Source organism: Ranitomeya variabilis, chromosome 3 (assembly GCF_051348905.1).
Source record: "Ranitomeya variabilis isolate aRanVar5 chromosome 3, aRanVar5.hap1, whole genome shotgun sequence".
Classification (NCBI taxonomy): Eukaryota; Metazoa; Chordata; class Amphibia; order Anura; family Dendrobatidae; genus Ranitomeya; species Ranitomeya variabilis.
This window is the reverse complement of record NC_135234.1, coordinates 748,729,536-748,756,891: the sequence shown is the minus strand read 5'-3', so window position 1 is coordinate 748,756,891 and position 27,356 is coordinate 748,729,536. Positions and strand designations below refer to the sequence as shown.

Here is a 27,356-nt window from a genome sequence, read left to right as displayed (position 1 = left end):
AGCATTCGAAGCAGAAGTGTTCCAAGAATTCTGTCAACTGTACGGGTGTAAGAAGATCAGAACCACACCGTACCATCCCCAAGCCAATGGGATGTGCGAAAAGATGAACCAAGTGGTGATCGACTTATTGAAGACCTTGCCCGTGGAGGAACGGAACCTGTGGCCGACAAAGTTGCCTGACTTGGTGGATATATACAACCACATCCCAGTAAATTCCACCAATTGCACTCCAGCGTACCTGATGCGAGGAAGGTCTAGCCAGTTACCCGTTGATCTAGACATGGGGGTCCTAGTCCCCGAAGATACCTCACCAGATGCAGAATGGGATACAGAAAGGCAGCGAAGGTACCGCCAAGTACAGTTGTGCGTGGAGAGAAGTCTCGCCCAGGCTAGGCAAAAACAAGAAAGGGATTACAACCAGCACGCTCCTGCAATTCCCCTGTCACCTGGTGAGCAAGTACTCAAATGAAAGAGGAGACTACACAAGCTCGATGACCAATGGGAAGAGGAACCGTATACCATCCTGCCATCTGATTTCGACAACACAAAGGTCTGTTTCATCAGCAAGGACGGAGGGGAGACCTCGACAGCGATATCCAGGGATCACCTTAAGATCTGCCCTGATAAATTGAGAGAGAGGGAAACGGCTCCAGGAATCTCCCCACCTGTGGAAGAGGAGAAGATGATCCACACTGTCCTTGGTGATTTTCCCCAGTCCTGGACTCAGATAAATCAGGCCATCGTGGTACCTGTTCTAATGTTCCAACAGCCGGACCCACCAGAAACAATGGTGGTACCAGATCATCCGGTCCCGCAGCCTCAGCAAGCTCAGCAGATCCGACCTGAAGATGCCATGCCAACCGTTGAACCGGCAGGTCCTCCCTCTGCTATCGGCGAATCTGTCGTACCCACTGTTGGTAGCAGCAGCCCTGAGAGCTCTAGCCTGCCAGTGCTACCCAGACTCACTGGAAGTGTAGCCAGAAGACAGTGCACTACACCAGCGGTAGCAAGCATAGCGGGCCCTGCTAGGTCAATAGCGACCACTGCGCTGCGAAGGTCCACACGCAGCACTCAGAATCAAACCCCCCTCCGCTACAAAACTTGGAGGTATTAGTGAGGGCTGCTATTTAGTTGAAAAATGTTTGTGTGCATATCTTCTGTTACAGGTTTTAAAAATGGACAACGGAGTAATGGACAGTGAATTGCTCCAAAAACTTCTAGAAGGGGACCCCTTTGTTTACCCGGGGTCCCCGCAGTTTCAATCACTGAACTGAGAGTCATAAACTGTGCATGACCTAACTTTCGCAACGTTCAAGAAGTCCTCACCTCCCATAAAGGGAAGCACTGTTATGTTTAATTGTTTATGATATTTCAAATTGTTGTGTGTTTCCTGTTAACATGTATTGTTGTTCTTGTTTTTCCCAGTCCGGGAGTACTGGATTTAACCGGGGGGGAGTGCAGCGCCCCAGAGTCCTGGTATTTGCAGTAATGTCGCTCTGCCGCTAAGGGGAGTTGCAGCGCCCCCACCGCCGCAGGGCCGAGGGGTACCCGGTACCGGGCCTCTGAGTCTCTGCTCTGGGGTTGTCACGGTGGCTAGACCCGGTCCGTGACCCCGCTGGTGGGGAGGCGACGTACAGTGAATGATAGATGTGGATGGTGGTGGTGGTGCGGTGCAGTAAATAACGAGGACACCAGGTTGCAGTCTCTTTACCTCTTTACTGAAGATCTCTGGGTCCTCAGTCCGGATTCCGGATAACCAGGCTGCGCAAGTCCGGCCGGTCCAATTGCACCTCCAGAGTTCTCTTTGCAGGTGGAAATCTGTGCCTTCCTGCTAGCGCTATGTGTTGTGGTCCTCCCCTGCTGTGCTTACGGAAAGTCCCCACAACTGTTGTGTCTGTTTCTTATGTTCCCTCACAACTCGTTCAGATGATGTTCTTCTCCTCCGTCCCTCCCTGATGTTCTGGTTAGGACGGCACCCGTATGATGAGTAGGCTCGGAGCTCTTCCGGGACCCTAGAGTCGCCCCTCTCCTAGTGCGCCCCCCATGTCTTCATAGGTGATGTATGTGAGACAGTCCGCCTGAGACTGACTGTCCTGCTGTTGGTTTGAAGTATTGCTTGGAGCTAGATATATTAATACTTCCTCGGCGTTCCGGCCGCCGGTTGTGCGCCTCAGTAGGATGTTGCCTCGGTCTTACAGCACGACTCCTACCGGTATTTCTCCTCTTGCTTTGATCTCATTTCTCACTCAGCACAATCTATCTCGCTTCCAATCCTTCCTTGGGCACCGCCGCTATACTGAGCAGGCACGGTCCCATTACGTTCTCTTCAATTGCCAGGCCTCTGTCAGGATCCCACCCCCGACAGGGGCCCTACCGAATCTTCCCCCACAACACCCTCTGCCACAAGGTGTTGCCTGGTTCCAACCCAGTCAGCTTTCTTCCTAACTTCCTGCCTGACCCCCAGTTTTACCAGTATGTGAGGAGTGGCCTAATGAATAGAACCCTTAGCTCCCCCTGGAGGCCCGGCTGTGAAATATATTGGTGTCTGTGATACCTGGTCAGATGAACTCCTTCAGTGCCATCAGACGTACCATAGCTCCCCTTAGCGGCGGAGCCACAGTACTGCAACGACCAGGACTCTGGGGCACTGCACTCCCCCCCGGTTAAATCCAGTACTCCTGGACTGGGAAGAAAACAACAATACAGGTTAGCAAAAAGACATACAATTTTGTTGAGTGCAATAATAATAAGTATACTTGAACAGAGCTTCCCTTTATGGGAGGTGAGGACACTTGAACGTTACAAACTTGGTTAACCATTATAAATTACAGGCTACAAAACAACTCCTGTTACCCAACCGGGTATTCTACTCAGTGCAAATTCTTTGAACAATAATTTAACATTGTCTTTAAGGACGTACACTCTGCCTCCACAAAAGACCTTCTTATAACACAGTATAAGGTTAATTAACTTTTTGCATTCTCCTTCTTTAAATCTGCAGGACCGCCTGTCCTAACGGCTCCAGACCTACTGCCTCTCCTTTCTTTACAGGACCGCCCTTTTCAGCCCGGGCCTACTGCCTTTTCAACTACTATACACAGTATAGAACATAACATTTACTTTCAGTTTGAAATCACTGAGCCATCCCTACATGGCTCCTAAGAGAACTCTCTGACCAACCCGTACGGGTTCACTTTCTGTCCTCATTTTTCTATCAACATTATCAAACATTTCTTACAATCAACTAGTTGGATACATATAACTTTTACATGTAAGCATCATCATCATTTTCCTTTTGGTCAAGACATTATTGCTATCTATCTGTCTTAAAGCAATACCATTCTTTAAGTACACAAGTGAACATCCCCTTTAAGAGGGGACCAAGTCTTTATGAGGTAGCACATCTTCTCAAGCTACCAGTCCATACTCAGCAAAGGCTCCGGTGCGGTATCTTCGCAAAGAGTCCTTCTTTAAGTAAAACCAGCAGGGAGCACCTTTAAGAAGGTGCAAACTATATACAAGGAGTTTGTATCATGCATTGTTCATGATCCAGCAGTTCTTTGTAAACTTGGGTAAACAAGGAGCAAAAGGAAAATAAAAACAAAAATAAAAGCAATAGGGATCCCGGGTAAACTAAGGGATCCCTTTAAGAATAACCCAGGTCGGGTATTAGTAGCAAAAAGCAGGGAAACAAACAGTTAACTATGTACAGTTTCAGGTTTCCGAGGTTTCGTTGAACGGCTTCCAGGGCTGCACCTGGCACTTAACCCTTCCTGGCCTGGGAAAGGTGAGGTCCAGGGTTACACCCAGTGCTGGACAAACGCCGTTAATCCGTCTTTCATGTACGGTTAAATCATGCGCAGCGATGGAGGTCTGCGCAGCTTGAGTATGGGCATTTGCTGCAGCAGAGGTAGCGGCTGCTGCAAGATCAGTCACTGGAACGGAGTCAGCAGCTGTGGCACTAGCAGTCACTGGAGGGGTGTCGGTCGTCAGGGCAGGGTCATCCTTCATACCTGCTTCAGATGCGGTTCCTCCGGTGCCGGTCTGCTCTGCCTCCGCTGGGGTCTGGAATGCTGGCTGCAGGGCCTCGCGCTGCGGCATTGTCATCTCCGTTTGCAGCACCTCGCTTTCCGGCAGGGCCTTGCTTTCTGGCTTCGGAGCGCTGGAACTTCTTTCCTGCTCCGGACCAGATGAGGCTGCCGACAGATGTCTGGTGAGGCTCCCGATGAAGATCTTCTTCCACCCGGCCTCGGTGCTCAGCGGCGTCCGCCGGGGTTGGTGGATCAGCTCGTCTGCTCCGGTCTGCAGGAGGTCAGCATCAACTGTGGAGGTCTGGCTGCGGTGCCTCTCCGGGTTTCTGGGGGAGTCCTCGGCTCCGACCCCACGCTCCGGCTCCGGGCGGCTCGCCATGGCGTCCTCCATGTCGCTGACTTCTTCTTCCTGGTCCTTTTCCCGCTCTCTCCTTCGTGGGCGGTTTCGTTTTCTCTGTCTCCGCCCACCATTGAGAATCAGGAGGCGGATCTCGGCTGCTGACGGACACGTCCTCAAGGGGCAGGAATATTTAGACTGGGCGGCCATTGTCTTTCGCGCTCTCCAGCTTGTCTACGCCCACTTCCACGCCCTTCTTCTTCTCCTGCGCTCTCCTCAGCGCTGTAATGGCGGCGATTTTGGTGGCAAATGGCAATAAACAGTCTGTGCAATAAAGTACAGTCCAAACACAGTAAATCACAGTCCCAAGGCACACATGACCTGATTCTTCAGGCTTAAGTAGATCCTGTTCGTGATGCCAAGTTTGCAGCGCCCCCACCGCCGCAGGGCTGAGGGGTACCCGGTACCGGGCCTCTGAGTCTCTGCTCTGGGGTTGTCACGGTGGCTAGGCCCAGTCCGTGACCCCGCTGGTGGGGAGGCGACGTACAGTGAATGATAGATGTGGATGGTGGTGGTGGTGCGGTGCAGTAAATAACGAGGACACCAGGTTGCAGTCTCTTTACCTCTTTACTGAAGATCTCTGGGTCCTCAGTCCGGATTCCGGATAACCAGGCTGCGCAAGTCCGGCCGGTCCAATGGCACCTCCAGAGTTCTCTTTGCAGGTGGAAATCTGTGCCTTCCTGCTAGCGCTATGTGTTGTGGTCCTCCCCTGCTGTGCTTACGGAATGTCCCCACAACTGTTGTGTCTGTTTCTTATGTTCCCTCACAACTCGTTCGGATGATGTTCTTCTCCTCCGTCCCTCCCTGATGTTCTGGTTAGGACGGCACCCGTATGACGAGTAGGCTCGGAGCTCTTCCGTGACCCTAGAGTCGCCCCTCTCCTAGTGCGCCCCCCATGTCTTCATAGGTGATGTATGTTAGACAGCCCGCCTGAGACTGACTGTCCTGCCGTTGGTTTGAAGTATTGCTTGGAGCTAGATATATTAATACTTCCTCGGCGTTCCGGCCGCTGGTTGTGCGCCTCAGTAGGATGTTGCCTCGGTCTTACAGCACGACTCCTACCGGTATTTCTCCTCTTGCTTTGATCTCGTTTCTCACTCAGCACAATCTATCTTGCTTCCAATCCTTCCTTGGGCACCGCCGCTATACTAAGCAGGCACGGTCCCGTTACGTTCTCTTCAATTGCCAGGCCTCTGTCAGGATCCCACCCCCGACAGGGGCCCTACCGAATCTTCCCCCACAACACCCTCTGCCACAAGGTGTTGCCTGGTTCCAACCCAGTCAGCTTTCTTCCTAACTTCCTGCCTGACGCCCAGTTTTACCAGTATGTGAGGAGTGGCCTAATGAATAGAACCCTTAGCTCCCCCTGGAGGCCCGGCTGTGAAATATATTGGTGTCTGTGATACCTGGTCAGATGAACTCCTTCAGTGCCATCAGACGTACCATAGCTCCCCTTAGAGGCGGAGCCACAGTACTGCAACGACCAGGACTCTGGGGCGCTGCACTCCCCCCCGGTTAAATCCAGTACTCCTGGACTGGGAAGAAAACAACAATACAGGTTAGCAAAAAGACATACAATTTTTTTGAGTGCAATAATAATAAGTATACTTGAACAGAGCTTCCCTTTATGGGAGGTGAGGACACTTGAACGTTACAAACTTGGTTAACCATTATAAATTACAGGCTACAAAACAACTCCTGTTACCCAACCGGGTATTCTACTCAGTGCAAATTCTTTGAACAATAATTTAACATTGTCTTTAAGGACGTACACTCTGCCTCCACAAAAGACCTTCTTATAACACAGTATAAGGTTAATTAACTTTTTGCATTCTCCTTCTTTAAATCTGCAGGACCGCCTGTCCTAACGGCTCCAGACCTACTGCCTCTCCTTTCTTTACAGGACCGCCCTTTTCAGCCCGGGCCTACTGCCTTTTCAACTACTATACACAGTATAGAACATAACATTTACTTTCAGTTTGAAATCACTGAGCCATCCCTACATGGCTCCTAAGAGAACTCTCTGACCAACCCGTACGGGTTCACTTTCTGTCCTCATTTTTCTATCAACATTATCAAACATTTCTTACAATCAACTAGTTGGATACATATAACTTTTACATGTAAGCATCATCATCATTTTCCTTTTGGTCAAGACATTATTGCTATCTATCTGTCTTAAAGCAATACCATTCTTTAAGTACACAAGTGAACATCCCCTTTAAGAGGGGACCAAGTCTTTATGAGGTAGCACATCTTCTCAAGCTACCAGTCCATACACAGCAAAGGCTCCGGTGCGGTATCTTCGCAAAGAGTCCTTCTTTAAGTAAAACCAGCAGGGAGCACCTTTAAGAAGGTGCAAACTATATACAAGGAGTTTGTATCATGCATTGTTCATGATCCAGCAGTTCTTTGTAAACTTGGGTAAACAAGGAGCAAAAGGAAAATAAAAACAAAAACAAAAGCAATAGGGATCCCGGGTAAACTAAGGGATCCCTTTAAGAATAACCCAGGTCGGGTATTAGTAGCAAAAAGCAGGGAAACAAACAGTTAACTATGTACAGTTTCAGGTTTCCGAGGTTTAGTTGAACGGCTTCCAGGGCTGCACCTGGCACTTAACCCTTCCTGGCCTGGGAAAGGTGAGGTCCAGGGTTACACCCAGTGCTGGACAAACGCCGTTAATCCGTCTTTCATGTACGGTTAAATCATGCGCAGCGATGGAGGTCTGCGCAGCTTGAGTATGGGCATTTGCTGCAGCAGAGGTAGCGGCTGCTGCAAGATCAGTCACTGGAACGGAGTCAGCAGCTGTGGCACTAGCAGTCACTGGAGGGGTGTCGGTCGTCAGGGCAGGGTCGTCCTTCATACCTGCTTCAGATGCGGTTCCTCCGGTGCCGGTCTGCTCTGCCTCCGCTGGGGTCTGGAATGCTGGCTGCAGGGCCTCGCGCTGCGGCGTTGTCATCTCCGTTTGCAGCACCTCGCTTTCCGGCAGGGCCTTGCTTTCTGGCTTCGGAGCGCTGGAACTTCTTTCCTGCTCCGGACCAGATGAGGCTGCCGACAGATGTCTGGTGAGGCTCCCGATGAAGATCTTCTTCCACCCGGCCTCGGTGCTCAGCGGCGTCCGCCGGGGTTGGTGGATCAGCTCGTCTGCTCTGGTCTGCAGGAGGTCAGCGTCAACTGTGGAGGTCTGGCTGCGGTGCCTCTCCGGGTTTCTGGGGGAGTCCTCGGCTCCGACCCCACGCTCCGGCTCCGGGCGGCTCGCCATGGCGTCCTCCATGTCGCTGACTTCTTCTTCCTGGTCCTTTTCCCGCTCTCTCCTTCGTGGGCGGTTTCGTTTTCTCTATCTCCGCCCACCATTGAGAATCAGGAGGCGGATCTCGGCTGCTGACGGACACGTCCTCAAGGGGCAGGAATATTTAGACTGGGCGGCCATTGTCTTTCGCGCTCTCCAGCTTGTCTACGCCCACTTCCACGCCCTTCTTCTTCTCCTGCGCTCTCCTCAGCGCTGTAATGGCGGCGATTTTGGTGGCAAATGGCAATAAACAGTCTGTGCAATAAAGTACAGTCCAAACACAGTAAATCACAGTCCCAAGGCACACATGACCTGATTCTTCAGGCTTAAGTAGATCCTGTTCGTGACGCCAAGTTTGCAGCGCCCCCACCGCCGCAGGGCTGAGGGGTACCCGGTACCGGGCCTCTGAGTCTCTGCTCTGGGGTTGTCACGGTGGCTAGGCCCAGTCCGTGACCCCGCTGGTGGGGAGGCGACGTACAGTGAATGATAGATGTGGATGGTGGTGGTGGTGCGGTGCAGTAAATAACGAGGACACCAGGTTGCAGTCTCTTTACCTCTTTACTGAAGATCTCTGGGTCCTCAGTCCGGATTCCGGATAACCAGGCTGCGCAAGTCCGGCCGGTCCAATGGCACCTCCAGAGTTCTCTTTGCAGGTGGAAATCTGTGCCTTCCTGCTAGCGCTATGTGTTGTGGTCCTCCCCTGCTGTGCTTACGGAAAGTCCCCACAACTGTTGTGTCTGTTTCTTATGTTCCCTCACAACTCGTTCGGATGATGTTCTTCTCCTCCGTCCCTCCCTGATGTTCTGGTTAGGACGGCACCCGTATGACGAGTAGGCTCGGAGCTCTTCCGGGACCCTAGAGTCGCCCCTCTCCTAGTGCGCCCCCCATGTCTTCATTGGTGATGTATGTTAGACAGCCCGCCTGAGACTGACTGTCCTGCCGTTGGTTTGAAGTATTGCTTGGAGCTAGATATATTAATACTTCCTCGGCGTTCCGGCCGCCGGTTGTGCGCCTCAGTAGGATGTTGCCTCGGTCTTACAGCACGACTCCTACCGGTATTTCTCCTCTTGCTTTGATCTCGTTTCTCACTCAGCACAATCTATCTTGCTTCCAATCCTTCCTTGGGCACCGCCGCTATACTGAGCAGGCACGGTCCCGTTACGTTCTCTTCAATTGCCAGGCCTCTGTCAGGATCCCACCCCCGACAGGGGCCCTACCGAATCTTCCCCCACAACACCCTCTGCCACAAGGTGTTGCCTGGTTCCAACCCAGTCAGCTTTCTTCCTAACTTCCTGCCTGACCCCCAGTTTTACCAGTATGTGAGGAGTGGCCTAATGAATAGAACCCTTAGCTCCCCCTGGAGGCCCGGCTGTGAAATATATTGGTGTCTGTGATACCTGGTCAGATGAACTCCTTCAGTGCCATCAGACGTACCATAGCTCCCCTTAGCGGCGGAGCCACAGTACTGCAACGACCAGGACTCTGGGGCGCTGCAGAGTGATGTTACGTCTGACTGCACTAAAGGAGTTCACCTGATCAGGTAACACTCACACTACACTTAACACTCCGGCCACCAGGGGGAGTGGTTCTATCTAGTAGGCCACTCCTCACACTCTGGTAAAATTGGGGGTTGGACAGGAAGACAGGGAGAAGTAACTGGGGAGAGCTAGTGAGAGGACCTGTCAGGGATGGGATCCTGGCAGACTTCTAAGCATAGCACAAACCAGTAAGCAACGGGGATACAGCAAAGAAGTGATAGAACCAGAAGGAGTCGTGCTGTAAGATCGAGGCAACATCCTTCTGAGGGGCAACCGTCGGTGGCCGGAACGCCGAGCAAGTAAGGGACTACAAGCATTACTTCAAACCACGGCAGGACAGCCAATTATAGGTTGGCTGTCTCACTAAAACACCTAAGCAGACAACGGAGGCAGCTGTGGGAGAGGGGCGACTCTAGAGTCCCGGAAGAACTCCAGGCCTACCCCGTCATACGGGTGCGTCCTAGCCATATCATCTGGGGGACGGAGAGAACGAGCATCAGAGACAGACAGAAGCAGTTGTGAGGACTATCCCGGGGTGCTCAGCAGGGAAGGACTACAACACATAGGCGCTAGAAGGTAGACGCTGATTCCCACCTGTGAAGGGGACTCCTGATGTGCCTTCGACCGGCCGGTCTCAGACAGCCCGGTTAACAGTGCCCTGGATTGGACACCTGAAGCCTTCAGTAAAGAGGTAAAGAGACTGCAACCTGGTGTCCTCGTTATTAACTGCGACCGGCATTACACTGCACCATAACATCATCTTATACCACCACCTTTATTGTACGCCCCACAGCAGGGTCACGGACTGGGTCTAGCCACCGTGACAACCCCAGAGCAGAGACTCAGAGGCCCGGTACCGGGTACCCCTCGGCCCTGCGGCAGTGGGGGCGCTACATATCTATCTATCTATTATCTATCTTTTATCTATCGATCTGTTATCTATCTATCTATCTATATATCTATTATCAATCTATCGATTATCTCTATCTATCTATCTATCTATTATCTATCTATCTATCATCTATCTATCTATTATCTATCTATTATCTATCATCTATCTATTATCTATCTATCAATTATCTGTTATCTATCTATCTATCTATCTATCGATTATCTATCTATCTATCTATCTATCATCTATATATCTATCTATTATCTATCTATCGATTATCTATATCTATCATTCTATTATCTATCTATCTATTAACTATCTATCTATTGTATATTACACAGGGGAACAATTTGAAAAAAAATTTCTGTTGAGTTAGGTTTTTGAGCTGATTTATACTAAAATTGGCATGCTGATTCCAAAAATGTAGTCAGTTTTTTTTCTAGCACGTCAAGTTTTTCCTACACAACTTACCTGCCAGAGAAGCACAATTGCACTGATATCTGTAATAAGACTTGTTATCTGATTACAATTCGACTCATATAGAGCTACGTGGCAACTTGTAAGAGTAGTCACAACTTTGTCATGCCTATTTCTTATATATTTCATTTTTTGTTCATATTTGTACTATTTAAAAAAAAAAACCAAACACTTTTTAGGTACAGTAGTTTACATAGTTTTGAGAAGACAAAAATCCTATAGTTCAAAAACTTGACGTGATAGAGAAAAACTGAGATCATTTCTGGATTCAGCATCCAAAAATTAATTAAGAACAGTTGTCTGACCTAACTCTTAAAAAATTGTGTTCCCCAGTGTGTCTATGATCTATTATCTATCTAGCAATTATCTATTTATTATCTATCTATTATTTATTATCTATATATCATCTATCTATCTATCTATCTATCTATCTATCTATCTATCTATCTATCTATCTATCTATCTATCATCTATCTATTATCTATCGATTATCTATATCTATCTATCTATTAGCTATCTATCTATTATCTATCATCTATCTATTATCTATCTATCAATTATCTATTATTTATTATCTATATATCATCTATCATCTATCTATTATCTATCTATTATCTATCTATATCCATGCATCCATGTCCATGACCCAAGTGACAATACCCTGCTCCTCACCTATATTAGCCATAGAATTGCTGCAAGTTGCTGTAAAACTCATGCAGTATCGTCACATGTATATATTCGAGGGACACACAACTGCTGTGCTGCTGCCGGAGTGTATGAGTCCTTCCTAGTATTTTCAAGATTATAGGAATCAATCGACTGAGCTGGGATAATGCTTCAAGTCATTGGCATTCAAGTTGCAGGATGGTGCATCCGTTAGGAATTTGGTTTATGGGGTCTTTCACAAATCCAGATCCAGAATTATGCAAACATTTTCCTCTGCGCTTATTCCACTTCCACTATATTTTATATTTTATGGTCCCTTTTGCTAGCAAAAGAATATGCAATTCATTTATCATATTGTACAGTCTAATTAATATTCCCTTATCCTGGGGTTTAATGTGCTCAGATTTCTTCATTTGCTAGAACCCATTTAATATTGTGTCGGGTCGTTAATCATTAGGTCGTGTAGAATAATCATAACACTTCAAACATTTACAAATCGACCATCTTCTCTGATCTGAGATTCCCTAAGTGCAGATGGCTAAAGTCTGAGAATGTTACAAACTCACCAAAAAATTCCAAAATATCATAAGCTGACATACAGTGGTTGTCAGCGTCTCGGAGCCTATAACCCGCCTCAGATAGGCGGATACAGACGAAAATCATGTCCGACAGAGCACATAGTGCCAGTACAGTCAATGACCCCATCAGCACATTGCCCAAATCTATTTTTCCAGGGCTTCAGACAACTGTCAATATAAAAAGTCTACCCAACCCTGAATGTTCGGGTTTTTTCATGCAAAAAAATCATAACAATCATTTCAGAACTTTTTCCATCTTTAAAGGGAATTTGTCAGGCCGGAAACAGTCTTAACCTGCAGCTTAGTTGCATTACAGCAAACCCATGCTCCCTAAACAGCTTCAACACAGCAAAGGGATCTCATTGTTAAAAGTTATCAGTCAGGAGCAGGGAAGAAACATTTTTTTCCAAGGCATTAGTTATACCATGGATCACGGTGAGATGGTCATCAAGAAATGGCATAAATAGAGTTACTATCTAGAACTGGATGTCTCTCAAAAATTGATGGCCCAGGAGTCTGCCAAGAGGCCTACAGCAAATTTAACAGAGCTGCAAGAATATCTGGCAAGTACTAGATATATACTGCATGTGACAACTTTATCCCGAATTCTTCATATGTTTCCTGTGGGGTAGAGTGGCACGACGGAAAGATTTTCTTACTAAGAAAAACACCCAAACATGGCTATGTTTTGCCAAAGCATGCATTAAATGTGTTATGGCCTCTGGTTATGAGACAAAGGTGGAAGAATTATTTTTGGCCATCATTTCAAAAGGTATGTTTGGCATAACGTCAACACACATGGTGTGTGCACATCACCATAAAAACACCATACCCATAGTGAATCATAGTGGAAGCAGCATTATGCTTTGGGGTTGTTTAACAGCAGCTGGACCTCGGGCTTTAGTGGAGAGAATAGTGAACAGTTCCAAATGTCAGGTAATTTTTTAGAAAAAAACCTTCAGGCCTCTACTAAAAGCTGAAGATGAAGAGGAATTATACCTTTCCGCATGACAACGACCCTAAGCATACCTTCCAATCAACAAAACAATGGCTTTGCCAGAAAAGATCAAAGTTTTGGAAAGTTCCAGCCTAATCCCAGAATTGAAAGTCTGTGGGTGATCTGAAGAGGGCGCTGTATACAGGAGATGCCCTTGCAAGCTGACAGATTTAGAGCTACTGCAAAAAAGAGGGGGCAAGGATTGGCAATTCTAGATGTTCCATCTACTGATAGCCTTCAGTCTTTTTGGGTAGGAGTCTATCTAAAATTCAAAGGGGCAGCAAAAAAATATGAGGTTAGGGGTGAGTATATTAATGCAACCATATTATTTTAGATCTTGATTTCTCCAACAAAAACATAGTTTGTTTTTAATAGATGTATACAGATAATTGGTAAAAAAAAAAGCTTTGAAATTATTGTATAATTTTTTAACATGACAAATATCTGGTATTTTAACAAGGTGTGTAGATGTTTTATATCCATTGTTTGCTCTGATGGAGCCATTGATGTTGGGATGACAAGCAATGTGAACCTGACCTTATTGTACCAATTCCATACCGACATGCACAAATACTTTGCACTCACATAGCTGTGGGACTGGTTGGCAACTTGTTCTTACAAATGGCTCCCACATCTCCTGTCTTCCATATATCTGCCAACTACAGACGCAGCCATTCTTAAACCACAAGATGTCATGGCGCAAAAATTAATTTAAAACAATATCTTTCTGCATCATAATTGTTTTTGGAATTTTATGAATTTTTAAGAATGGCTACATTTGTAGTTTGCATAGTCACTGTTAGCGCTGATGGAGTAGCAAAACAGCATTTTACCGACAATCAGTAGCATATTGTAGGAGGAGGCACAGATGTGCAAAATTTCTGACCCCCTTCCACTATTACTGTTGAATGATCCAGGGGGAAATTCAGTAAAGGTGAACATTGCCGGCAAGTGCTGTTCCACGGAAATATCCTCTGGGTGGCAAGCAAGATGAATGAGTAAACTTTGCCCTCTGGGTTGCTGCCACCAGTTCCTTTGCCAAGCATGGGAATCCAGATGGGTTTAATGGCTGCTGTGCTCAACATAGGCAGTGACCAAGATGAAAAAACTCTCAGTATAATGAAGTGAGCTTTACATACAGAGAACAGCAGCCAGCAAACTCATCTCTTCTGCTGTGCACTGCATAGCAAATGACATGAATGACAGAGGCTGAACAGTTAATGAATCATGTGCTCTTCACTGTTCTCTTCCACAGCTTCCCATGTGGTATCACGGTACCCGTTCTACTGCTGCTGAATGAGGCAGTTGTTGTGTGGTAGTAGATTTGTTCCAGTGTGTCAGAAATAATTTGGGCACTGTGAGTTAGAAAATGTAATACATTGCAATTAGTGATGAGCGAATATACTCGTTACTTGAGATTTCCCAAGCATGGTCGGGTGTCTTCCGAGTAAGTGAATATTTTCCTCACAACAAGCTGCCATAGAAATGGCTGGGAGGAGCCTCCAGCTCATGGCTTACAGACTTCCTGAGGTAACTTCCAGCTCAGGACTCTCACACTCTCACACTTCCTGAGGTAACTTCCATTTATGGGCAGTTTAAGCTGCCTGAGGGAGCAAACACTACTGCTCCCATCATAGTTTTTCATGCCAGTCCACGCTGAGGTGAGGGGACATCTTTCTCCATATAATCTCCTCCACAACGGAGTAAAGCCTCATCCTGTCAGGAGATATAATGCTGCACATGTGCTCTTCTGCATTTAAGAGAGAGTCAGTATCTCTTTCAGTAAAATAGTTTTGTTTACAAGTTCACCTGCGTGTCGGGCTGCTTGAAACTCTGTACCCAGACACCACCGCTAAAGGAGCGCCCCATGGGGGTCCTATACCATCCACAAGTGCCACCTCCCACTATAGAGCAGGCCGGAGCAAGCCGTCCCCTCCCCCTAGGTGGCATACGTGCAGGCCGACATGACAGGGGTTTGGAGCAGAAGGGTAGAGTGTGGGGTTATGTTTAAGGGGAGGGGGGTAATATGCATTAGAGGGGTTTATAGGGCAATGAGGGTGTGGGGTGTGGCCAGTTCCTGCTCTGGAGGCAATCAGGAGACCCCGCGCTCCCGCCTTGTTTTTGTTTTTTCTAGTTTGGAGGGTTTTTCTGGGCAAGTTGCTTTGGGTCATAGTGGCATAAGGCGGTGGGAGGGGTCCTTGGAGTTGGTGCTAAATTGGCCTGGGGGATCCATCAGGATACGGATTCTTCAGTTGGTGTAAAGTTTGGTTTCGGGTCTGGTGTTTTGAGGGGATCTTGGCAATGGTGGGCCGGATTCCCAAGTTTTAAGTGGACAGTGGTAACCCTTCGGGGTACTTTGGTGCTCCCGAGTCCATGTGGTAACGACTGGGAGTAAATTATGGTCTGTTTTCTGTCCACTCTCTATTATGGTTTACCACCAGTTTGGAGCTTCAAGGACCCTCCCCACATTACTTTACTGTTATGTTTGTATGTTTATAATAAAAGCCACTGAGGCCAATTATTATCCAAGTTTAGAATCCTGTCGTTATTTGGGATGGGGTTCATCTGGTGCGAAATCAGGGTTGGGGCTAAAAGGTGGGAGAGTCCTACCGAGCTATCGACCAATACCAATGTCATGAAAATTCTTGTGGACAAGAGGAAAGTGTTGAGGGGTCCAGCGACCCACTTCATCTACTGTAACATCACTATCTGCTACCAGTGCGACCACATGCCCCAGCTGACCCTTCTGCAATATCTGGCGCCTCCCCTGTGGCCCACCACACCCGCCTGTAATTGCACTTGTAGTTTTGTGAGGGAGAGATGAATAAATCTGCAAGTAAAACTGTCCCAAGTTTTTAAAATGCGTTCCCTGTAATTTGGACAAAGGCAGGCACATACATATATATCATGGAGATAAATAGCCAAAGTCCTAATTGGGTCCCCCCAAAAAATTGAAAATAATGTTTGGCAAGATCACAGAAGGTCATATTGCACAACTTTTTAGTCCTTACACAGTAATTTGGCTCCTTTTGAATACCCTTAATGTTCCCGCACTCTAAGATACCTCTTTCATGGCCCCATAAAGTACTGTAAAGTGTGCTACCCCCACAGTGACTCCAACACAGTATTATGCCTCTATGGTGACCCCAACATAGTGTGATGGCCTCACAGTCCCCCACATACAGTATGATGACTCCGATACAGCCCTCCATACAATATGATGGCACTCCAAACAGCATATGGCCTCACACCCATCCACACAGTATGATGGACCCTACACAACCCTCCACACAGTATGATGGCCCCAGCACAGTCCTCCACAATGTATAATGGCCCCACACAGTATAATAGCTCCGACACAGCTCTCCAAGCAATATAATGGCCCTAAAGCCTGGGTCACACTTGCGAGTGCAATGCAAGAAACTCGCACGAGTCTCTTGCATCAATACCTTGCACTGCCGCATCAATACCTTGCACTGCCGCCGGTACTCAGGCATTGATGCCGGGTATTGATGCGAGAGACTCGTGCGAGTTTCTCACATTGCACTCGCAAGTGTGACCCTAGCCTAACATAGCGACTCAATCAATATAATTACCACCCATGTTGCCCTCAAAACAGTATAATTGTACTCAACATAGCCCTCTAAACTGTATAAAGGCCCCTCACATAGACCTTCAAACTGTATAATGGATCTGCACATGGCCCTCCAAATAGTATAATAACTCTCCGAACAGTATGTTGACCCCCACATAGTCCTCTTTAACAGTATAAGGCCCCCCACATAGCCTTCCAAATAGAATAAAGAACCCCACAATGTACTCATTGATTTAATTAAAAAACCCTCTCCCCATTCCTCCCCTGCTTTGGTCTCTGCAGAGTATGGTCTGAAACATTGCACAGTGGGTGCAATACCGTGATGTCATCGCGTCCGCTGTGCTGAGATGTCAGAAATCATCGCTCCCTTTACCATCATTACTTGCAATTGTATCTGCATCCAGGATACAGTTGAAAGTGTGATACCGGTCCCCTTCAACTCTCAGGCCCAAAAGCGGCCACATGCTCTGCCGCTATCATATGTATGCAACTTTACAAGAGCTGGAGTTAGGCCTCGCATTAGGAACTAGAGTTAATGCTAGATTTTTAAACTAGTACATAACCACCACGCCCAATGAAAAATTTAATAAGATATAAAATATATATATACGGTATATTTAAAACGTTAATAAAAATGCTTATATAGTGTATACGGTATATAGCAATTTATACATTTTTATTTTTAAAATGTTATGTCAGTTTTCAGCAAAACACAGAAAAAAAAAAAATAAAGGGACAAATGACGAACTATAATTACATTGGTGATTTCCTAAAATACAATACATGTTAGAGGTTACAAAGTACTAGCATTGCCCCAAGCACTGGCAACCCAAACTGCGCCACTGCCACAAATGCACAGGAAAGCATATTGTACATTAAATTTCATAGGGATCATACTTACCAACCTTTTGAGATGGCTTTATTTCTTTATAAAAAGGCACTAAGTGCATTAGTGCTTTATAAGGGAGCACTCAAGGCATTAGTTCTTTATTAGGGGGCACGAGAGGTATAAGTATTTTATAAGGGGGTAATTAGGTCATTATTACTTTATAAGGGGGCACTTGAGGCATGATTACTTTGCAAGGGGGCGCACAGGGCATTACCACTTTATATTACTTTATAAAGGAGCAATTAGGACATAAATACTTTATTATTTTATAAGGGGGAAATATGTCAGGGGCCATCACCTCCAAAAGGCTACCCTGGACAGACTTGGAATTAGCCACTCAATCTAGCAGGTCCCAGAGGAATCCCATCTTTTATCCTTTAACCTCTCCATAGACTTACAATGATGTCCGCTGGGTTGCGTCCACGAAGCTGGAGGAGCGAGCCTGAGATAGGGTTTGTCAGAACAGAAGGAACATAACCAAAAGGCAAAAACATTGTCAAGGGAGTAGCCCAGGTTGGATGTTAGGAGATCAGTCAAAACGTGGTCAAACAGAGTAGGGTCAGGATCAGGAGGGATCGCAGAGGCAGACATATAGCCAGGGTCACTAGTTGGGACGAGATACAGTTTAGAAGAAGTACTAGCACTGGAGTCCAAGGAGTAATCAGGACACAATATCTGGCAACTCCGAGCATACTGCTGGCAATTTAAATAGGGTGTGATATTGTCCCATTGGCCACAGAGATCCTAGCCTTAAAGTTTCCTTCATCAGCAGCTGTGGTGACAGAGTGAACACGGTGACTGAAGCAGATGTTGCAGCAGCAGATCCAGGTAGAGATTTGACAGGGGGCCCTTGGGGCTTTATTACTTTTTAAGAGGGATGCTCAGAGAGTTACAACCATCAAAAGGCCACATTTGTGGCTCCTAAGGTTACATCACATGTAATATGACTCACTGCTATCTCTCAAAACTGAATGTGAGTCTCAAGATAAGAAAGGTTGGGGACCCTTGCCCTACAGTACGAAGAGACGGGATGGGAAGATTTTCCTGTTCTATGACCCCTTCGCACTTCCTGTAGATTGCCTTTGCTCCTAGACAATGGACAGCACTTTAGAAACCAATCAGAGATCAGCTTTCATATTTTAAACAGCTCTGGTAAAATAAAAGCTGAGCTCTGATTGGTTCCTAGGGCCAACAAAGACAGCTTTCATAATTGAGGCCTAATATCTATCAAGTAAAACTTAGTTTGACCGTACAAGTTTTTCATAGTTAATACAGATACCACTGATGCATATCAATTGAACAACTTCTAACAGGGATACACCCTATAATGGACATGAAAAATGACAGGGAAAACTCTAATAATATACAGATCCTACAAAAAAAGCTATGGAGTATAAATTACCCAAAGAGACATGGTAAAAAATGTAACAATTTTATTAAATCAAGTCACAAAAAATAACTAACATGACAGACAAGGTACACGTGTAGTTCATGTACGGCGGACAAAAAACACTGCAAATAGCACCTCGGGTACAGAAAGGGCAAGAACTAGTGGCTTTTAAGGGCAACGAGGTCTAACTATCCAACATAATGGTATGGAAATAAAGTGCATAGTGCTGCAAAGTAACTCCATGTGCCCACTAATGCCGTACAGCCAATTACTTAACAGACCTAAAATAGGTAGCTATAATCATATAGTTCTGCCAGTCTTAGGCTAGGTTCACATTGCGTTAATAGCAGCCCGTTCAGCACATACGCTAACGGGCTGCTGTAACGCAAGTGCCGACGTTTATATCGCGCTAGCGCAGATAGAGCATCTGCTAGCTCCATCTGCGCTAGCAGTGACGGACCCGGAAACGCTGCAGCCCGCGTCTGGGGTCCGTCACTCAATGACGGCACATCCCTAGCGCACGCCCATTGTGGGCGTGCGCTAGCGATGCGTCCGACATTGCATTCAATGGTGGCGTTAACGGACTACGTTACACCACGTTATGCTGCGGTGTAACGCAGTCCGTCTAACGGAATCACTGAACGCACTGTGAACCCAGCCTTACCCAAATAGTGTAGGTGCCAGTGTATGTCCGGCGGCCCCGACGCGCGTTTCGCGTAGGCTTCCTCGGGGGGACATAGTTGTGTGTCAAACTGGGTTTGTATTTAAAGCATACTGGCAGCTGCGGCGGTCATAGCGAATCATAATTTGCATCTTTTCTGATTTTTAGCCCTCACATATCCTCGTTTTATGCTCCTGTTACTGTACCCACGTGACCGAAATCTCTCCCCAAGGTCCACAGACTGCCTCGCAAATGCCTCAACTGTGGAACATATCCTCCTCATCCTCAAAAACTGTCCTATGGGAATAGCTCCAATAGTTGAGCTATTATGGGATGATGAGGCATGAAGGAGTGCATTGACTGAGGTTTCTTTCCTGAAAACGTCCGTACCTATGGAGCCGTCAGGCTGGATGTGCAGCATAATATCAAGAAAGGAAATATTAGCCCTACTAAAATTGTAGGTGAGTCTGATGTTGAGGCTGTTACGGTTCAAATCCTGCATAAACTGATGAAGTTGTTCCACAGGCCGTATACTTTGCTCTCCCATAACCCTATACCTAAGTTTATGAGGGAACTTGTGGAGATTTTGGAGGAATCTCTATATCAAGGCACTATAAACAAAAAAACATTTGATGGTTTGGTAGTGGAATGCCCTGTTGTACCCACGTTGGGACCTTGGGGAGAGATTTCGGTCACGTGGGTACAGTAACAGGAGCATAAAACGAGGATATGTGAGGGCTAAAAATCAGAAAAGATGTGATTTATTATCACAATTACCTAAAACAAAAAAGAAGGGGGATGATAAAATTAGGTATATATCCACATTCAACCATCAGTGGGGAAAAATGAGGAACATCTTGAGGAAACATTGGCCTATTTTAAGAACAGAACCAGTGTTGGCCAAATACCTCTCAGAAGAACCCCTGATGACTGCCAGGAGAGCTAAAAATCTGAGAGATATTTTGGTCAAAAGCCACTATGTTGCTAAAACCCCAACTATTTTTGGCTCTGGAAAAAGAAAATGGGTTTTTTTCCCATGTGGAGACTGCCTGGTGTGTCGGAATCATATGAGGACATTAACATTCACTTCTGTTGACGGTAAAGAGTTTAAAATCACAGACTACATTTCCTGTAGTACCACATTTGTGGTATACATGGCAAAATGTACTTGTCGCCTATCCTATGTTGGATTGACCTCACGGGAGCTGAGAATCAGGACCCGTGAGCATATCAGGGACATTATGGCGGCCAAAGAAGCAATGGAAGATGTACCTCTTAAGTCTATACCTAGACATTTCAGGCAATACCATGGTTGTAACCCAAAAGATCTAAGGGTATTTGGGATGATCACATTAGAGGGGGAATAAGAGGAGGGGATTTGAAGAAAAAACTTGCACAATTGGAATGCCGATGGATTAATGTATTGGGCACCATGGCTCCACATGGCTTGAATGAACAGATAAGTTTTGCTCCGTTTTTATAGAGTTATAATGTCGGGTCCGCACAGATCTTTTGTTTCTGGATTTTAATTGTGTGTGTCTTTGTATTTATTTGTAGTACCTGTATTTCACGTATCCATCTCCATGATTGTCTGTTCTTCTGGGTGTATATATGACATCTGAAAATTCTGGCGGCCACGTTTCCTGAGGGATGAAAAATCTGGAAAAGAATTCAATCAGCTACTGATCATGCTTTTTAAACCACAAAATAAGAAGATGTATTGGCAGCTTTGTTATAGTTGTGATTTATATGTGTATTGTTTTGGATAGGATATTATTAATATTTATCATCTCTTTTTTATTTTTTATTATTTTTTATTTTATATTATTATATTTTTCACATATCTGCACGTAGGATGTAATATGACTGTCATTTTTGGTGACGAGTCTCATATGCGATTTGTTCATGTTTGTAGGTACACATTGTGCACTGCATATCTGAATGGGTACTTATATGTGGAGTATTCCTTCCAGGTATAGGATAGTTATTCACTACCACTTGAGTTTTTTATGATTGGTAAAAATCAGTATATGCTTCAGCATGGTAGTCACATTCGTTGTTGCACTATATGCACTTTTTCCCTTTTCCCTTTACCCCTTTCCTGTATAGCACATTTATGGCTCATGATAACCTCACATTCCATAGGTCATGTGATCGGCCTTTTTTTCATTGCTGCCCTTAGTTCCTTCTACAAATTAGCATATGCTTTGGCATGGTAGTCACATTCGTTGTTGCACTATATGCACATTTTTTTCCCCTTTTCCCTTTACCCCCTTCCTGTATAGCACACTTACGGCTCACGATAACCTCACATTCCATAGGTTATGTGATCGGCCTTTTCTTCATCGCTGCCCTTAGTTCCTCCCTTAGGTAAAATGGCGGAGGATGCACGCGCGCATGCGCGCCGCACTTGAGTCCGCCGACCATCATCCCCGGCGTTCATCAGCGGTGGAGCAGGAAATGACGTCTTGAGTGTTTTCCCTCTGCCTGCTCTGAACACCGGAAGCGCCGGGGATGATGTGTGCGGCGTCCCGGATATGGCGATGCGCATGCGCTATGACCGCCGCAGCTGCCAGTATGCTTTAAATACAAACCCAGTTTGACACACAACTATGTCCCCCCGAGGGAGCCTACGCGAAACGCGCGTCGGGGCCGCCAGACATACACTGGCACCTACACTATTTGGGTAAGACTGGCAGAACTAAATGATTATAGCTACCTATTTTAGGTCTGTTAAGTAATTGGCTGTACGGCATTAGTGGGCACATGGAGTTACTTTGCGGCACTATGCACTTTATTTCCATACCATTATGTTGGATAGTTAGACCTCGTTGCCCTTAAAAGCCACTAGTTCTTGCCCTTTCTGTACCCGAGGTGCTATTTGCAGTGTTTTTTGTCCGCCGTACATGAACTACACGTGTACCTTGTCTGTCATGTTAGTTATTTTTTGTGACTTGATTTAATAAAATTGTTACATTTTTTACCATGTCTCTTTGGGTAATTTATACTCCATAGCTTTTTTGTAGGATCTGTAAGTTTTTCATAGTTGGTGGTGGCTCTGTTCTGGGCTTTGCATTGGGCCTAGAAGCTTCATGCTAGCCCTTTGATTAGGCTACTTTCACATTTCCGTCTTTTGCAGACAGTCACAATGCGTCGTTCTGTAGAAAAACGCATCATGCAAAGTTGCCCGCAGGATGCATTTTTTCACATAGACTTGTATCACCGACGCATCGCGACGTATGGACATACGTTCCATACGTCGTGCACTGGATGTGTCGGTATTTGGTGGGCCGTCGTATCGAAAAAACGTTCAAGGGAATGTTTTTTCGTACGTTGTGTCCTGCATTTTTTACTACGCATTCCCAGCCGGAACTCCACCCCCTCCTCCCTGGGACTTTACAATGGGCAGCGGACACGTTCAAACACTGCGTTCGCTGCTCACGTCACTCACAAACTCACAAACTTCCGTCGGTACGTCGCGCCGTCGCTTGGCGATGGTCGAGTACCGATGGAAATGTGAAAGAAACCTTACATGCAAATTTAAACTTGTAAAGTTAATATGACAATGAGATATTTTGGTATAAAATGATCTCAATATTTTCTTTGTGGTTGAACTTTTTTTGTAGGATGTGGCCATTTTGACGAACACCAAGAGGAATGCAACGGTGGTATGCCATGACTCAGTGTCCTTGCTTGCCATAACCAGACAGGTAAGAACTTAATTTTTTATTTTTTGATTTCCTGAAAGTCAGACCTTAAATGGTTATTTTGAATATTTAAAGTTACTACCTATCAACAGAGAAATTACAAATTTTTGGTTGGTTGTAGTGATGAGCGTATACTCGTTGCTTGGGTTTTCCCGAGCACGCTCAGGTGGTCTCCGAGTATTTGTTAGGCTGCCGCCACACGATCAGTATTTGGTCAGTATTTTACATCAGTATTTGTAAGCCAAAACCAGGAGTGGAACAATTAGAGGAAAAGTATAATAGAAACATATGCACCACTTCTGCATTTTTAGTGTGACGGCAGCCTTAGTGTTCGGAGATTTAGTTTTCATCACCACAGCTGAATGATTTACAGCTACTAGCCAGGGTAAGTACATGTGGGGGTTGCCTGGTTGCTAGGGAATCTCCACATGTATTCAAGCTGGCTAGTAGCTGTAAATCATTCAGCTGCGGCAATGAAAACTAAATCTCCGAGCAGTCACAAATACTCGGAGACCACTCGAGCGTGCTCTGTAAAACCCGAGCAACGAGTATACTTGCTCATCACTAGTTGGTTGGAGTCAGATGCTGGGACTAATACTAAGAAAGTGGTATGAAAGTGATACATCAGAAAGGAGTGCTCGCTGTGTGCTATTTATTATCTATGTAACTGCTGGAAATAGGCAACCTGTGTTCATATATTTAGTGGTATATTTAGTTACTAGATGGTGGTCCGATTCTAACGCATCCGGTAATCTAGAATATTCTGACTGACAGAACATGCTCAGTAAACGTGACTGAACTACGTGGCACTGTGACTGACAGAACTTGTTCAGTAAACGTGACTAAACTAAGGCCGGACTGCGCCTGTCACTGATTGGTCACGGGCTGCTGGCGCGACCAATCAGCGACGTGGGATTTCCATTACAGACACACAGACAGAATTAGATGATTATATAGTAGATATATAGTGGTCAGATAACTTTTTTCCAATTACATTTTTCTTTAGATTTAGAAACATAGAAACATAGAAAAAAACTATTTAGAAAACCAAGTATGGCATACACACATACTAGACTCTGGCTTGCTCTAAAGACCTTGACCTGCTCAGCTGCTGTCTGCAGGCTTTTGGACATCTCCAGCCCGCCTGTGGTCTCCTGAACATTTCCCTCTTGCTTGCAATTTCCTACATCCCGCCTACCTGCTGGCGATCTCCTGGATGTTTCCCACTTGACTGTCGTTTCCTGCATCCCGCCTGCCTGACTGCAGTCTCCTGGACCTCTTTCGCTTGCATGTGATTTCCTGCATCTGGCCTGCTTGCGGTCTCCTGGACATCTCCTGCCTGCATGTCGGCTATCTGCGAGCGTTTTCTTGTGCCCCGGCTTTTGTGTTCCGTGTGCCTCCTGCCTGATTCACCAATGCCCATGACCCATGTGCCTACCCGGACCTTAGGCTTGGAAGATCCACCTCACCTAGTGAGTCTAACACTACCTCACCTGATGAGACTAACACATGGTGAATGGAGGACAAGAGGATTGGGTAATATCTGGGTCTCCTGATGAAAACAATATCAAGTGACCGCCATTCCTCCTCTGAAGCCCTGTGTCCCCCACCAGTCTCTTGGCAAGAAGTCTCTTGGCAGCAACCAATCAGTGGCCTCTGATTATTAGAAACCTTCACAATTCTGTCCATAAATCTAAAAGTACATGTGAAGGTTGCTGCGGTCACTTAACATTGCCCTTTCCAGGAGACTGGTGAGGAACACAGGGCTGAGAGCAGAGGAGTGGAACCGGTCCAGGATATGTCCAGATTTTCTTTGTAATTTATGTAGTAAACCTGATGCCCTTAATAAATAGTTATCTGTTAGTCGACAACTCATTTAACCAACAGGGACGGAACAATCCCCTCTTTCCATGATCCCCGTCGCAGCTACATGGTTTTCCTGAACGGTACCTTTGCATCCATGTTGAAGAACCACAATGGAAAAAAGTAATAGAAAACCTTCTAAACTCATAGCGGTTATAAATGAGGATCTCTACGTACAAACAGTAAAGTAAAAAATAGAAAGAACAAAAATGTGAAAAATTCAGCTATTAAAATGAAATTACCTTTCAGCCATAACTTTTGAGCATCAGTATTCAGGAAGAAGCGGTTAATTACTGTCTCGGTTACTTGTCAGCAGCGAAAGCAACATCATGTGCATTCGGCTTCCTACGTAGTATTTCTAATTTTCACAATGCGCAAAAAATAAATCACGTAGTGTGTAATGAAATCCTCCTTAGTTTACATTGAGCAATATACGAGCGCAGTAATTCACGGCATAATTTTAATATGATGTTCTGATTATTCATTATGGTACCAATTTCAGTCCTGCCAAGTGATTAATGATAAAATATATTCAGAAAGAAAGAGTAATTTCTGCAAATGTTGTAGAATACGAAAGATTGATTATCACCATAATGTTTTACAATTGACTTAGCTCATCATTATATTTTCTACTGGAAAGAAAAAAAAGGAAATAGATATTCTGCAAACCTTCAGTTCCAGGAATCCATGTCCTTCATAGATCCTGAGCATACACATTCAGCAATCTGCTGCTGCAGCTTCGCGACAGCGGGTCAAACCTTTAGCCGATTACCGCCGTGGCTAGTTTTTTGTTTTTGCACTTTACTTTTATTTTTAACCATTTCCAAGAGTCAAAACTTTTTTTTTATTTTTACTGTGGGCATAAGATTCGTTCATACGTTTAGTAGAAAAATCTGCAGCAAAACCCGACTAATGGGAGTAAAAAATGCTGCATAAAATAAGAGCCTTTTTAACTTTTTACGCTTTTTTCCCCCATTAATTAGAATGGGTGAAAAGCTGCTGCAAAGAACTCCAAAAGAATTGACAATTGAATGAAAATCTGCAAAGAATAAATAAAGCTGCTGGTGCATGAGATTTTCAGAAATCTCATTCACTTTGCTGGTGCTGTAAAATGTGGAAAACCCGCGGCAAAAGTGCAACGTGTGAACAAATCCCATAGCCGTATGAGGGCAAACACAGGAAAAAAATGCAATTCCGTCATTATTATTATCATTATTGGTTTTGTTTTTACAACCTTTTTACAATTATGGAAATGCCAAACTTGTCATTTAAAAAGAATAAAATAAAACTTGGTTTGTGTCGCTATTTTTTTAAACCCATCCTATTTTTTATTTTCCCAACAATGGACCGCTATGCATCCATGTTTTTTTTTTTACCTTGGAGAGCAGTCAACTTTATTTGTACAATTTTCATCACTTCTTGCATCTTTGGAGCAAAGTATGGTAATGGAAAATTGATAATTCTGGAGTTTGATTTGTGTATGGACTCAGCTTCGCACATGTTCGGTGGATGTCGGGAAGGGGCTAAGCCTTTAGAAGTACAGTATAAACAGGCCCAGTATGGTCCAAACGTAAAAAATGTATACTCGCCTACTAATCCCCTGATATCTTTGATCTTCCTCTTTCTATTCTTAAGACTTACATCTAATTTTTTTAAACTAAAATCAAATACATACAACAATGCCTTTATAGGAGTTATTCAGCACTTTTTTTTAAAAAAAATTTGGCCCTGGAAGGTCCAAAAACAGGGAAAAAAAAAAGTATACCTAGCTACTGATCCCATACTCAGTAGAATTGCCTAGCAATTTCTTTGCAGCCCTCTGACCAGCGGTCATTTTCTTACCACCGGTCAGAGGCATTTTTTGCCATGCTGTCATGCTGATGACAGCATGGCAAACACTGGATGTTCGGGCCCCCCATTCGCCGGACGCGAACATCCAAGGGTTCACCCATCACTACTCACCAGCACATCACCACTGTGGCCTGTCATTGGTTGCAATGACATACATGTTCTGTATGGATGGAAAATGGAGCCAAGGAACCCCTGTACAGTTACGGCATGATCGCTGTTGAAGAGTGTGGGGCTCGCCAGTGCCTAGTTCCAAGGAAGCCATTTAAGTTCCTAAGGGGAATTTCTCATCCCTATAAGGACATTGGACTTCATATAAGGAGGGAAATATGAGTCAAAATAAAGGACCTCTGTAGAGGAGGGGACATCACGGTGACAAACTAAATGAGATGTTGTACCACATGGTGACCCATAGTAGGGCAGTCTATTAACATTTGAGCCATGACTGTACTTGACAAATTTTAGAATTACTCCTTTTAGGGGATTTGTTAGTCCTGTCACTTTTGCAGACCAAGCTACATTTCACATCCTATTCCCA

At 45.4% G+C, this 27,356-nt stretch overlaps 1 protein-coding gene across 1 annotated transcript in view; it reads left to right on the top strand.

Annotated features, from left to right (window-relative positions):
• LOC143817283 (cyclic nucleotide-binding domain-containing protein 2-like) overlaps positions 1-27,356 on the top strand; it is a 297,967-nt gene that overhangs the window by 151,410 nt on the left and 119,201 nt on the right. The window contains exon 8 of the mRNA XM_077298552.1: positions 23,027-23,110. Within this exon, the coding sequence (XP_077154667.1) occupies positions 23,027-23,110 (84 nt within the window). The remainder of the gene's footprint in view (positions 1-23,026; positions 23,111-27,356) is intronic.